General features: G+C 40.5%; 1 protein-coding gene across 1 annotated transcript in view; it reads left to right on the top strand.

The window, feature by feature from the left end:
- syt6b (synaptotagmin VIb) overlaps positions 1 to 13,602 on the top strand; it is a 64,163-nt gene that overhangs the window by 44,186 nt on the left and 6,375 nt on the right. The window contains exons 2-6 of the mRNA XM_015601696.3: positions 1,914 to 2,289; positions 4,910 to 5,480; positions 10,634 to 10,754; positions 10,870 to 11,041; positions 12,083 to 12,233. Coding sequence (XP_015457182.2) covers positions 1,914 to 2,289; positions 4,910 to 5,480; positions 10,634 to 10,754; positions 10,870 to 11,041; positions 12,083 to 12,233 — 1,391 coding nt within the window. The remainder of the gene's footprint in view (positions 1 to 1,913; positions 2,290 to 4,909; positions 5,481 to 10,633; positions 10,755 to 10,869; positions 11,042 to 12,082; positions 12,234 to 13,602) is intronic.

The following is a 13,602-nucleotide window of genomic DNA, read 5'->3' as shown; positions in this document are numbered from 1 at the left end:
TATTAATTTGACAAAAGTTCAGCAGTTCAGCAGTATCTCACAAAATATATAATATGCCTTGCATTTTTGGTGATAATAAAACTTACATTTACCCCAAAGCCAAATTGTTTATCTATTCATTTGGATTATGATTATTATGTTATTTCAAAACAGTAAACACATATTTATATTGTCCAGCACTGCAGAGATGATGAACAGGACTGAAAGGCCATTAGTAGGGATGTTTTGAGTTTTTTTTACAGGTGACTGGAGAATCATTGGATGAGTATAGTGAATCGGGTGAATATAGTGATTATAGTGAAGTCTGATTATAAATGTGTGGCAGTCTCAGCCTACTTCCCCACTAGCCCTAGCATTACAGTTAGAGCAGTGTTAATTACTCTGTCAGACTGTTTGTTTGTAAAGCTCCAGAATTGCCCCGTTGGGAGAAGCTGATAAAGCTGCGAGCGGCGCTGAAATTTGAATTTATATTGATGCTTTCTCTCCCTGTTTGTTTTCTTGGTCGCCATCCAAACGCTCCATCCTCCAGAGGATCCCGCAGCAACACATTTGTAATAATCATGGAAAAAATGGATAGATCAGCACTTTCTCACGCGTTTAGATGTATAATCGCCTGAGCCGAGGGCCAGACACCGCATTGAGATATTTCCTGCGTGGCTCAATCCACCCCTTTGGAAAAATAGTCCGTGGCCCGGTGTTGATTTTTTTTTACGGTGAGAAGTCTATAATTACATTTAGCGCTTTTGCAATTCAGTAAGAACTGCTCTCTGCAGCTCTAATGCCAACTGTGTGATGATTGTTGGAAGTCGGGGCTGACTGATGGATTAGTTATTACACGCCGATTTTCACCCCAGCTCATTTGCAGGAAATAATAACCGTCTCATTCCTGAGAGCGCAACCAGACCCAGCCGAGGACAGCAGAGGATTCTTGGTCCTCATTTTCAATTAGTGTGTTCATTTCTGATTATTGTTGCCGTGGGGTTTTCAGTAATATCTCTTTTTCACAGACTTGAGGAATGCAGAGTATATGCAGTTTTATACTGCCAGACCTGTAGTGAGAAGTTCACAGCAGGTAAGCCAGAGGAAGCTTAAGCTAAATAGTGCCTTTACAATACACGTAAACGTCTGAACTGTCATAAATGATGCCTTTTCATGTAGTACCTTTACTGTGGGTATAGTATCTGGTATCAGGTATATAATAATGCTCTGATAATGCTTTGTTTATTCACTACAGTGGCTTGCACAAGTGAGAGCCAACACAAAGTAGAACGTAATTCTGAAGCTAAAAGAATATAATACATGGTTTTCAAAACTATAAGCAATAAAAATGTGAATCCTGAAGCAAAACCTGTTGAAGGCGGTGAAAGACAAGAGACTTTGTGGGCCCTATTTTGGGGAAGTTGACATGCTTGTTCACGCTTTGAAGGTTGACTGATTATGGGAACAGCAATGTTATTTTATTTAAATTCTTTTCGTTTATTGTTGATGTAAAGGGTGGGTTCGTGCACCTGCGTTGTCAAGATAGCAATGAACATCTGACTGTTGACGTCTGCCTGGGTTGTTTTCTGTCATAATAAACTTGTCTGTAATAAACCTGATTATAGTGCATAAATTGTATTGTATAACACAATTTTTTTTTTAAACGGAACCTTCGTCACTACATTACTAAATTACTTAAAAATAGTTAATATTTCTTAAGCATACTGTTGATGTATAATAGATGAAGTTTAGCTTTTCTGTAAGGAGCCTGAGTTGCTAAGAAGGACTGTTTGGGCAGAGCAATGTTAGACCTGTTTGCCCCACATTGCATTCCTAATTATTCCTCTTTCTCTTTTCTGTCTTCCCCCTGATAAATACATCTGCTCTATATCCACTCCTCTTCCTCTTCTCGTGTCCCAAATCTGTCCCATCAGACATTTCTTTTAGTGTCCTGCTCTTGGTGTTTGTGCTGGGCGGCCTGGCCCTGCTGGGTGTCATCAGCCTCGCCACCTGGAAGCTGTGCTGGGTGCCCTGGCGCAGCGAAGCCCTCTCGTCCAGCGCCACCGCCCTCACCCCCGCCCGCCCCGACCGTGAGCTGAGTAGCGACGTTGACCGAGACTATTACTCAACCCAGGCAGACATCATGGCGGCAGACAAGCTGAAGGATCCCGAAAACTTCCTGGAGGCCGCGGTGAAAATCAGTCACACGTCTCCAGACATCCCGGCAGATGTACAGCTTTCCATGAAGGACCACCTGCTGAGACGGACGCGCATATCCCGACAGACCACCGAGCCCGCCTCCTCCAACAGGTTAGTCCAGGGCTGCTTTACCAACATGGACATACGTATGACCCAGTTAAAAAAAAGAGATTAGACCCAAACCAATGCCTTGACAACTTTGAAAATATATATATATATTTTGTTGTACAGATCAAATTAAATCCAGTCATGTCCAAACAAATAAAGGTTAGTCCATTCCAGTCAAGTTCAATACAATCAGATTCAGTCCAGTCCATTCGGTCCCCTGATGATTTTGTTTTACCCGCTTACATAGACATGAACATTCTTTTTTTTTATTGTACTCGTTAAAGGAGCCCTCCAGGTCAGAACGTTTGCCCGTATCTCTGGGATTTCAGCCCCCTCCTCTTCACAGAAAATCTCTAACTCCTGAGGGTCCCAAGGATGTCGTATGGCAGATCAAAGTTTAAACTTCCTCCACAGTTTTTCCACAGATTGTGATGAGGGGCCTAAGACTTTCTTGGCCAATACAGGATCTTAAAGTGTATTTTCTTAAGACACTCTTTTGTTACATTGGCCATATACAGGGGTTGGACAATGAAACTGAAACACCTGGTTTTAGACCACAATAATGTATACACAGTTCTGGTGGAAACAGGAGAGTTGAGGTGCACGTTGAATTCTGCCGTAATTTGGGAAGCTGTGGTTTTATGTTTTTTGTATACAATTAGGGTTAGCACCCGAACATCCCTTTCAGACAGCTTCCTCTTACAGCGTACACAGTTAATCCTGTTGGATGTGGTTGGTCCTTCTTGGTGGTGTGCTGACATTACCCTGGATATAGTGGCTCTTGATACATCACAAAGACTTGCTGTCTTGGGTTCATCACAGATGCGCCAGCAAGACGTGCACCAACAATTTGTCCACTCTGGTTTGTCACACATAATGTTGTGTGTATTGCAATATTTTGAGTAAAACTGTGCTCTTACCCTGCTAATTGAACCTTCACACTCTGCTCTTACTGGTGCAATGTGCAATTAATTGAGATTGGCCACCAGGCTGCTCCAATTTAGCCATGAAACCTCCCACACTAAAATGACAGGTGTTTCAGTTTCATTGTCCAACCACTGTATTTTAGGTCATTGTCATGCTGGAAGTCCCATCCACAACCCATCTTAAGTGTTTTGGCTGAGAATCTGAAGATTCTATGGTACATGGCCCGGTTCAACAACCCCTCAGTTCAGTGAAATGTTCCTGTACCCTTGGCAGAGAAACAGCCACAAATCTGAATGTTTCCACCTCTATTTTTCACAGTGGGGATGGTGTTCTTGGGGACATATGCAGCTTTTCCAAAGAGATCTATTTGCCAACAAGCTCTATTTTGGTCTCATCTGACCACATAACATTGTCCAAGGCCTTTCTAGAGTCATTCAGGTGTTTATTGGCAAACTTCAGACTGGCCTGGATACACCAGAGGGCAGGATACACCCTGAACAGGCTGTCAATCCATTGCAGTTGTAAGAGGGAAAACTTCTAAAAAAATCAGCAAGAAATAATTATTTTTCTCACTGTATATTTGTCTGTATTTAGTCTATATTAACATGTCTGTCTATTTGTTTGTTGTGTTTTTTTTATTCTCTTTATCTTATTATTAATCTTCTGTTGTGTAATTCTTCTTAGCTTCGGGTAAATGTAACCTTTTTTTGTTAAATTGTAAAGGTTAATATGTTGTGTTCAAGTTGACCAGTGCACCAGTTTATATCACTGTCATTTTATTGGATTAGAAATCTAGATAATCGTTTTGAGTTCAGGTCTTAGTGAGGTTGTTATTATATAGGATGCAGTGTGGTTTAAACATGCTTTACTGGCAGGGAGTTTGGAGGTTAGTTGCAGTCGTTCCTAATTGAGTTAATGCTTAAAATCCCATAACTGTCAGGGAACATTAGACCTGACGGTGGTCCCTGGCTTTTATTGAGTGCATTCAGCTGACAGGAAATCTTTCTCTCATTATATTTGAGCTGGATGGAGACGGACGCTTTAGGCCAACAGTAGTGCCCACTGTGATCAGTGTTAAATGTGTTAAATGTGTGAACACATTGATAAACACAATTATACAACCCTAATGCCATACCCAGTGGTATAATTAGTCATTTTCAAAGCTTTATTTTTATTCTTTCTAATGTTACAATATATAGTTACATATTTAACAAATAGTAAACATTATGCAATGAATTAGTTTTATATTAGTTACATTATAAACTTTCTATTATATTAGAAAAATACCAGTTTATCAAATGTTTCCTTTTTTACCTATAAAAAACAAGATTGATATATAGATATGTTGTATGTTCTACAGAATGTTTCTGTTTATTCCAAGTAAGAAATAAGTGCTAAATCAAAATAATATTAATGTACACAATGCCTTGTCATACATAGGAAGGTATCAAAATAATTTATTTTTCAGGTTTTCAAAGTTTTGCCAATGGTTTTCACAATTGCGTACATTAAATAGTCGAAATGCAATTTTTGATTGGTATAAATTCTTTTGGCTTGTTTGGTAATCGGTATAGATTGACTATGAACTTTTAGGCTTAAAACACCATTCATTTATATAATTTAAGGTAAAGGATTATCAAAATTCATATTCCTGTAGCCTAAATGTCTAAACTTTTAAACGTCTAAACTTCAACAGGCACAGTTCTTTCAAGAAGCATCTACCCAGGCAGATGCACCATGTGACCAGTGTGGACCGAGGGAGCGATTTCCTGGATGTGGACGACCACCCCACCTGCACCGCCGCCGCTCTCGGACGAATACAGCCTGAACTGTACAAACAAAGCACGCAGGAGGCTGAGGAATCGTCCAAGAACGAAACGGCCTGCGGCAAAATCAACTTCTCACTCAAGTACGATTACGAGGGCGAACAGCTTCTCGTCACCATCCTCAAGGCTCTGGACCTGCCTGCCAAGGACTTATGCGGCAGCTCGGACCCCTACGTCAAGATCTACCTGCTGCCAGACCGCAAATGCAAGTTCCAGACCCGCGTGCACCGCAAGACCCTCAACCCCACGTTTGATGAAATGTTCCAGTTCCCCGTTCCCTACGAGCAGCTCCCGGCCAGGAAGCTGCACCTCAGCGTCTTCGACTTCGATCGCTTCTCACGGCACGACATGATTGGCGAGGTGATACTGGATAACCTGTTTGAATCGTCCGACCTCTCACGGGAGACTTCCATCTGGAGAGACATTCAGTACGCCACCAGTGTAAGACCATCCATCTTTTTTATTACTCTGATAAACGGCTGTAATGTGCTCATAATGGTTAGTGCTCTGCTATAGAAACTTACTCATACATTCATGAATTAATTCATAATAGTCTTATATATAAAAATATTATTTATAAAGATCAGTATTTGCTTGAGGTTTGAGGATTTCGTTAACTGAAGGCCTGATGTGTAAGTGTTCATATTTGGGCAGCACAATATATAATTTTGGCATTGTCATCTCATTCAACATGCTTTTTGTTGTGTGATGTAAAAGGGAAAATTCTCACTGTTCTCATATTCTCAGAGAGTGAGCATGAGCCTTATCTTACACCCTGTACAAGGCGTGCCGCGATGCTCATTGCTGTCTCACACCCCTCCAACAGTGTAATTTATTGCCATGCACCTGCATCGTTTAAATAGCAACGTCACTTGTAATATATCTACTCTGATGGTGATGGCGCTGATGGCATGGTGGTCTTATATCATGGCTATCTTGGCAACACAAGAGGGCCATGCACACTCAGTGCCCATACACCCCCACTTGTTACACATGCAGACACACCATCATTATTAGTAAAGACAATACAACAAAAAATAACATTGTTTTCCTGTAAATGAGCTACTCGCACACCTTCACAGCATGAACTTGCAGGTCAGTTTCCTCTGCTGAAAAGCGCAGGAGTGCTGCACCATTAAAATACCAATCCACCAAAGCCAGAGTGCACCTGTCTCTTAATGGGAAATACATGTTACGTCCAAAACACATCCATGATTAAAAAAGAGAATTAGTTTATGCCTTTTCCTCAAGATCTGAAATAGAGGCTTATGGCCATATATTACACCATGTACAAGGCATGTTGATGCTTTTAAATATATCTATGCTGTTCAGGTACAGTTCTGGTGCACCACTTACTTAAAACAACCTTGACAGATGTCAACAGTCAGACGTTCATTGCTATCTTGGCAGTGAATTGTCAATACATGGCATCCCCAACATGTGTACACCCTAAATATTATGCTTACATGAACAGGCAGCAGTGCACAAACCCATAGCGTGTGCCTGAGCACACCTGATACCTCTTAAAGGGAATGGCATGTGACATGCTAATTGGTTTATTCCATGTTATGCCCACAATACAGCCATGTTTCATTTAGTGAATTAGTACATGCCTTTTGCGCAAAGTGTACTTTCCCCGTCATTGCAATAGCAAAGGCATACTGACCCACTGACACTCCACATATCAAGCTGAGCGGTGCACAGCATTGTAGCATCATGTACATTTACCTTTATCATTCTGATAAATTGAAGTTTGCATTACTAATTTGCAACCCTTGAAGTTGCACATCAATTTTTATGTACCTATTTATACATTTATAAGTTTCAAAGCTTTGATTCTGTTCTCGACCCGCACTCTATACATGCTGGGTTTAGAGTGCTTCCCACAGGCATGGCCTCAGCAATCTACATGTAGCTGTAAAGCAAACATACTGGAGTCTGCAGTCTTCTGTCCACTGACCCGAACCAACTGCAGACTGCAGGCTCATCATATGATCAGCTAAACATTCAGCCATAATTGCTTTTTTAATTATCTCTCATTTCGACTGGGATGCAGAGACGGTAATGTTGCTCGCCGGGTTTGGTGGGGATTTAAAGCTGCTGAGCCTCTGATAGTCTGTTACAGGGGCTGTAAGTGTCTAATGTTAAATGGTGTCGTGTGACTTTGGCAAATTAAGGTCTAACTGAGTTGGTGTTAGTTAGGGGCTCATGAAAGAATGAGCTGTGATGGACAGTCGTGTGCGTTAGTGATGTTCAGCCTACCATAGTAGTGAAAGTGCTGACAGTGCAGACAACTGTTTTGTTATAAGTAGGGGTGTGATGAGATCTCATACCAAGAGATATCCTGAGATTAAACTGGCATGATATGTTATATTATTATTATATTATTACTCATCAGATGTTAAATGTGTCTTGTGAGACTTATGAACAGGTATCCGAAACAGATGTTGGATCATTATGGGGCAAACAGCAGCTCAAGTCTGCTCCTATACCCTCCATACTCCAGTCACGTTTGCATCCCCCGCAAAAAACGTGTATCAGCCTTTCTTGCACCCACCCAGCATCAGAATGAGAGACACAGAGGCAGGTGAGCTTTAGAGCAAAGAGGTGCTGCTCTCCTCCCCTCCTCTCTCTGCTCTTACACACAGATGATTTTTTGACGCATTGTTTCGTGTTAATACAGTTTTTTTCCCATTGCTAAAACTAGGTAGGTTTTTATCAAAATCCATCCATCCATCCATCCATCGTCCACCACTTATCCGAAGTCAGGTCGCGGGGGTACCATGCGAGAGTGGAGATATAATCTCTCCACCTGGTCCTAGGTCTGCCCCGTGGTCTCCTCCCAGCCATATGTGTCAGGAACACCTCCTAAGGGAGGCGCCCTTATGGCATCCTCATCAGGTGCCCGAACCACCTCAACTGGATCCTTTCAATGCAAAGAAGCAGTGGTTCTACTCCAAAACCCTAGCTAACCCATTACTAAGCTCCTTATCTCTAAGGGAGACCCCGGCCACCCTTCTGAGGAAACCCATTTCGGCCGCTTGTATTCGCAACCTCGTTCTTTCGGTCGTGACCCATCGCTCATGACCATTGGTAAGAGGAACAAAGATAGACTGGTAGGTCGAGAGCTTTGCTTTTTTGCTTTGCTCCCTTTTCGCCACAACAGTGCGGTAAAGCGAACGCAATACCGCCCATGCTGAGACGATTCTCCGGTCAATCTCGCGCTCCATCCTTCCCTCACTCGTGAACAAGACCCCGAGATACCTAAACTCCTTCAATTGGGGCAAGCACTCACCCCCCACCTGGAGTAGACATACCATTGGTTTCCTACAGAGAACCGTGGCCTCTGATTTAGAGGTGCTTATCCTCATCCCTGCCGCTTCACACTCAGCTGCAAACCAATTCAGTGAGCGCTGCAGGTCGCAGGATGATGATGCCATTAGGACCACATCATCCACAAAAAGCAGCGATGCAATCCTTTGGACACCAAACTGCAGACCCTTTCTCCCCCGACTACACCTCGATATCCTGTATTTTATCAAAATACTTATCACAATTCACAAAATCACGAACAAACTAAAAAATATTTCATATTTCCTGCAAAATGAAGCACTGCGTGCAATTTATTTATTGATATTGTAAGGGCCCCAAAAATACGCCTTGCCCAGCTCAAAACATGCAAAAGACATGTACAGAACCCTCACTGGGGGGATGTGTGTCCAACAAACCTTTCCTCATTTTCTAGTTACTGTGATACCCTCTGAGTACATTAAACTACTCATTCTGTTCTGTATCATCACTGCGGGCATGATCTAATACTGTAAGATGTGAGGTGTTTAGGGCTACAGAAATACTCCATCCCAACCAGTGCTGTAAAAATAGCACATTGGACGGGATTAAGGGTCTTTCAGAATGGTTTGGGGATGCTTTGTTGATAGAAAATCTGCATGCAGTGAATATTATAAGTTATAAGACTGGTTAAAATGCATTATGATTGGGCGGTTTTCCCACATTTCAATACAGAGCCAATCGGTTTGGTGGAAATGCTGTTACAGATAAGCAACTCAGTCAGTAATCACATCCACATTTAATGCAGGAGACCCCCCACACATATCCCACCGGTACGAGCACCGTCCTTTATCTTCTGTGGGACATGGACAGTTCTAGATCATGGTCAATTACTTTCAGCATGTCAGTGTTTATTAGAGCTTGGTCTGATTTATTTACGGTCTGTTCAGATGGTTCTGAGAGTCGGCGCCACAGATGATTAAATGGTCTTGAGACCTGATGTCTGTTGACCGACTAGACAGTGACCTCTCTGCCTCTGGGTTTATCAGAAGGAAGTAATCTAAAGACAGACCTGCAGACTTTCTGACTGTGTTCATTTTATTCATTTATTTATTTGACAGGAACAGGGCTCATTAGAATTAGAAAAAGTCATTAGAAAAAATTTCCTCACAAAGAAAAAAATAATGAAATGTTTGTTTAGTTTGTTTGTTTTGGCTACAATTAGTTTTTTCTTTTCTTTGTAAAGATCCCGCTTTTTTATTTACAGCTCAATAAATTATAGAATAGTAATAAGTGTATGATGTTTAAAGTTACATAATTCTATTCATTAAAACCTAAATCAAAACTAAAATTCACCCAAAAAAATCAACACACGTGAATGATTAGTCCAGTCTGCTAAAGTCAAGACCAAGACTTTTTAGCAGTTGTTTCCGAGCCAAGACCAAGATTTTTTAGTAATTGTTTCCAAGTAAAGACCGAGACTTTTTAGTAGTTGTGTCTGAGTCAAGACCAAGAGTGGGAGTTGCCAAGACCAAGACCGACATCAGATCAAATGTTTTTTCTTCATAGAAAAATAAAGAAGAAAAGAAGCATATTTTTAATTACATTAATTTCCATGTATTATACACAATACATTTGTACATTATACAGCATGTAATTATTTTTCGCAATTTTTATTTTTATTTTTTTTCTTAATATTCAGTTTGGCCATGGGTGTTACTGGTGCGGTACATTGTGCAGGAGGATGTAGGTGGCAAAGATGGCTGTGTCCCAAAAACTGTGGCAGTTTAAAACCATGTGCTCTGCAGGTCTCTCGTGCTTTGAGAGGCAGTAAAGGTTGTAGGGAGAGATTTGGGACAGGTCTGTTAAAACTATATGTTTGAGGTTGAGTCTGAGACGAGACAGAGACCTCTTGTTTATGGTCTCAAGACCATACATGTGAGACACTACCTGTGGAGCAATTTATTGCTGAGACCTAAAAAGGCAAACTACTGAAACACAGTGAATGCTGGAGTGAACATCTCTCTACTGTTCAGTGAAGAAGGTACAATCAAGCTAAGTTCAGTGTAGTCATTCTTTAATAGAACACAGTTTCAAAAGGTTAATCAGAACCCTAAATCTAGCGTTTAATGTTCTCTCTTTCAATTCTCACTGAACAGGGGAATACAGCTGTACACAAAAAAGTGTGAACCTGAAAAATGTGTAAGTCTGTGTAAATTTGCGCTGGAATTAATTAGCACTGAATCCCTCTATGTGTGTGTGTGTTATGTGCTTTATGTGTGTGTGTATGTGCTCTACCCCATTAGGAAAGTGTGGACCTGGGGGAGATCATGTTCTCGCTCTGCTACCTCCCCACTGCGGGACGCCTCACCATGACGGTCATCAAATGCAGGAATCTCAAAGCCATGGACATCACGGGTTACTCAGGTACATCTGCACGCATGGGCGTGGGCGTGTGACTGCGACATGATCTCGTCAGAAATCTCCCCACCGACGCACGGCTCTGAGACAGACGTGTAACACGTGTTTCTTCTGCTGGCAGATCCGTACGTGAAAGTGTCGCTGATCTGCGATGGAAAACGGCTGAAGAAAAAGAAGACGACGATAAAGAAGAACACCCTGAACCCCACCTACAACGAAGCCATCATCTTCGACATTCCTCCAGAAAACATGGAGCAAGTCAGCTTACACATATCCGTCATGGATTACGATCTGTGAGTTACAGATGTTGCAGGGCCTATATTATAAAAAACACTTGCTTTTTACAGGAAACCCAGACTTTTAGGACTGTAGGCCTTAGTATGATACCTTTTAATATATTGAAAATTGTAGGTGTTTTAGACAAGATCCTAAATAACAGACTGCTGTTTTTAATGTAGTATCAAATGGATTCTTTCTTTGATCATTGAGAGCATGAAATGGCAGATATGGGTACAGATATACTTGGTGTTTTCTTAAGTGTTTAACTAGAACACTGTCAGCTTGGATGTGTGGCGACACGGTGGCTTAGTGGTTGGCACGTTTGCCTCCCAGAACTGGGGTCTTGGGTTCAAGTCCCTATCCGGGTTGAGTTTCCATTTTCTCCCTGTGTCTGTGTGGGTTTCCTCCCACAGTCCAAAAACATGGAGATCAGGTAAATTGGATACTCTAAATTGATATGGTGTGTATGGGTAAATTGTGTGGTATGTATGCACGTGTGTGTGTGTTTAAATGTATGTATGACTGTGCCCAGTTATGGATTCTGTCCTGGGTAAATGCTGTAGTGCACAATTCAGTCCTTCAAGTGGACGGTTGTTTCCGGTTGAGAGTACACTGTGCGCTATTGGCTGCTGCTTCTCACCGGTGTGTGGATGAGTGTTGATGTGTAATGTGCTTGTGTGTAAATTATGTAAATTGTAAAGCGTCCTTGGGTTTCTAGAAAGGCGCTATATAAGTTGAACTTCATTCATCATTTCCAGCCATGACTTTTGACGTAATTCGAATGCAGAATAAGTGCTATTATTACCATAATCATATTGCAAAAAATGTAAGCTTATATATATTTTTTATATTTTTTAAGGCTTGACAGTAACATCACTGAAGTTTACATTAATTTATTTATTTTTTTCCCTGTTTTTATAATGTGAATGTTGATTTATGTTGTAGGATTTCACATTGAACATAGAAATCCTCCAAAATCACTTGTAATTTAGTTTTGTTCCATAAACTTCCATTGAAAGTTATTTTTATACTCTGTTTGCTATTTTTGGTGGCAGAGTGGGACACAATGAGGTCATAGGTGTGAATCGTGTGGGCAGCCATGCCGAGGGGCTTGGAAGAGACCACTGGAACGAGATGCTGGCTTACCCGCGGAAACCCATCGCTCACTGGCACCCTCTCCTAGAGCCAAAGAAGTCTGAAAAAGAGGTGACTGAACATACTGATCATACTGATGATTATCACATATAGGATTCATATATGGAACATATAGGGTTCTCACAGCTGAATCACGAATCACGAGAATCAAATCTTTTTCTGTCTGTTGTGCTGCTAAATTTAAACCACAATATACCAAGAAAAAAATGCACAGCAATATCCGTCGCTTAACAATGGCTTATTACTTATTGTCTGTAGTAGTGGGTTTAACATCAGTCACTTTACCTCATATTATCTCCTAAACTCATATCAGTGAAACTTAAGTTTGACAGAATCACAACTGTTCTGTGGTTGCTTTGCTGTTCACTTGCCAGCTAGATTAATGCTAAATACTACTCAGTTTGCAGCATATACAGTATTTAACTGAAACACTATTTGGTTATGGTTAATCACGTTTATTTACCTCTATAAAAACACTGTGATGCTGACGGTATGGGCAACTATCTGCTACAAGAAACATAGTATATGTCATATTTCTTGCTAAAGCACCTTTGTCTAAATAAAGACATATTTTATATACTATATAATAGGGGTGAGCAATATTATATCGTATACAATATATTGTGACACAGAAATATCATGATATTAAAAATCCATATCGTGATAATAGATAATATGTTCTGTTTTAAAAGTAGTCTATTATTTACTGTGAAGCTTTAGGTGTATTTATTGTATAATTGTTTTAGTTTGCAGTTTATATGCATGCACTACATATTCTGCAATATTATTTGCTGCATTATATTATTTTATGCTATATTATTTATTTTGCTACATTATGATTATACTGTTGTACTATTATACTATATTCCTGAAATGAACGAATTATTTTTCTGTTGTCCTATATCGGCAAGTATATCGTTATCGCAAAAATATCCTGAAATATCGTGATATTTTTTAGAGCCATATCGATCAACCACCCCCCCCCCCCACTATATAAATAAGCTTTCTCTTTCTCACACTTGATCATTCTCTCTCCCTTTTTCCCCTTCCTCTCTCTCTCTCTCTCTCTCTCTTTCCCCTTATTACCTGATAATAGATGTCATGTTTCTTGCTGCAGCACCTTTTTTTGAAATAACAATATACAGGGTTCGTACTGGAAAAGTCATGGCATTTAAAATTAGTAATTTCCAGGTCTGGAAATTGTGTTGGAAAAATAAAAATGCCGAAAAAAAAAAAAGTTCAAAAAACTGATAAAGAATAAAGAAAAAGAAAAAAAAAGTAAAAAGCTCTGATCGATTTATAAATCATAAATGGTTTGATTGCTAGTACAACCGGTAATGATGGCTGTACATAGTAATGCGTACAGCAAGGAAATTAAAACTGGCATTCCAGATAAACCGATGTACCGCTCAGCACTAGC

The sequence above is a fragment of the Astyanax mexicanus genome, chromosome 24, assembly GCF_023375975.1.
Source record: "Astyanax mexicanus isolate ESR-SI-001 chromosome 24, AstMex3_surface, whole genome shotgun sequence".
Taxonomy (NCBI): domain Eukaryota; kingdom Metazoa; phylum Chordata; class Actinopteri; order Characiformes; family Acestrorhamphidae; genus Astyanax; species Astyanax mexicanus.
This window is presented reverse-complemented; position numbering and strand designations above follow the sequence as displayed.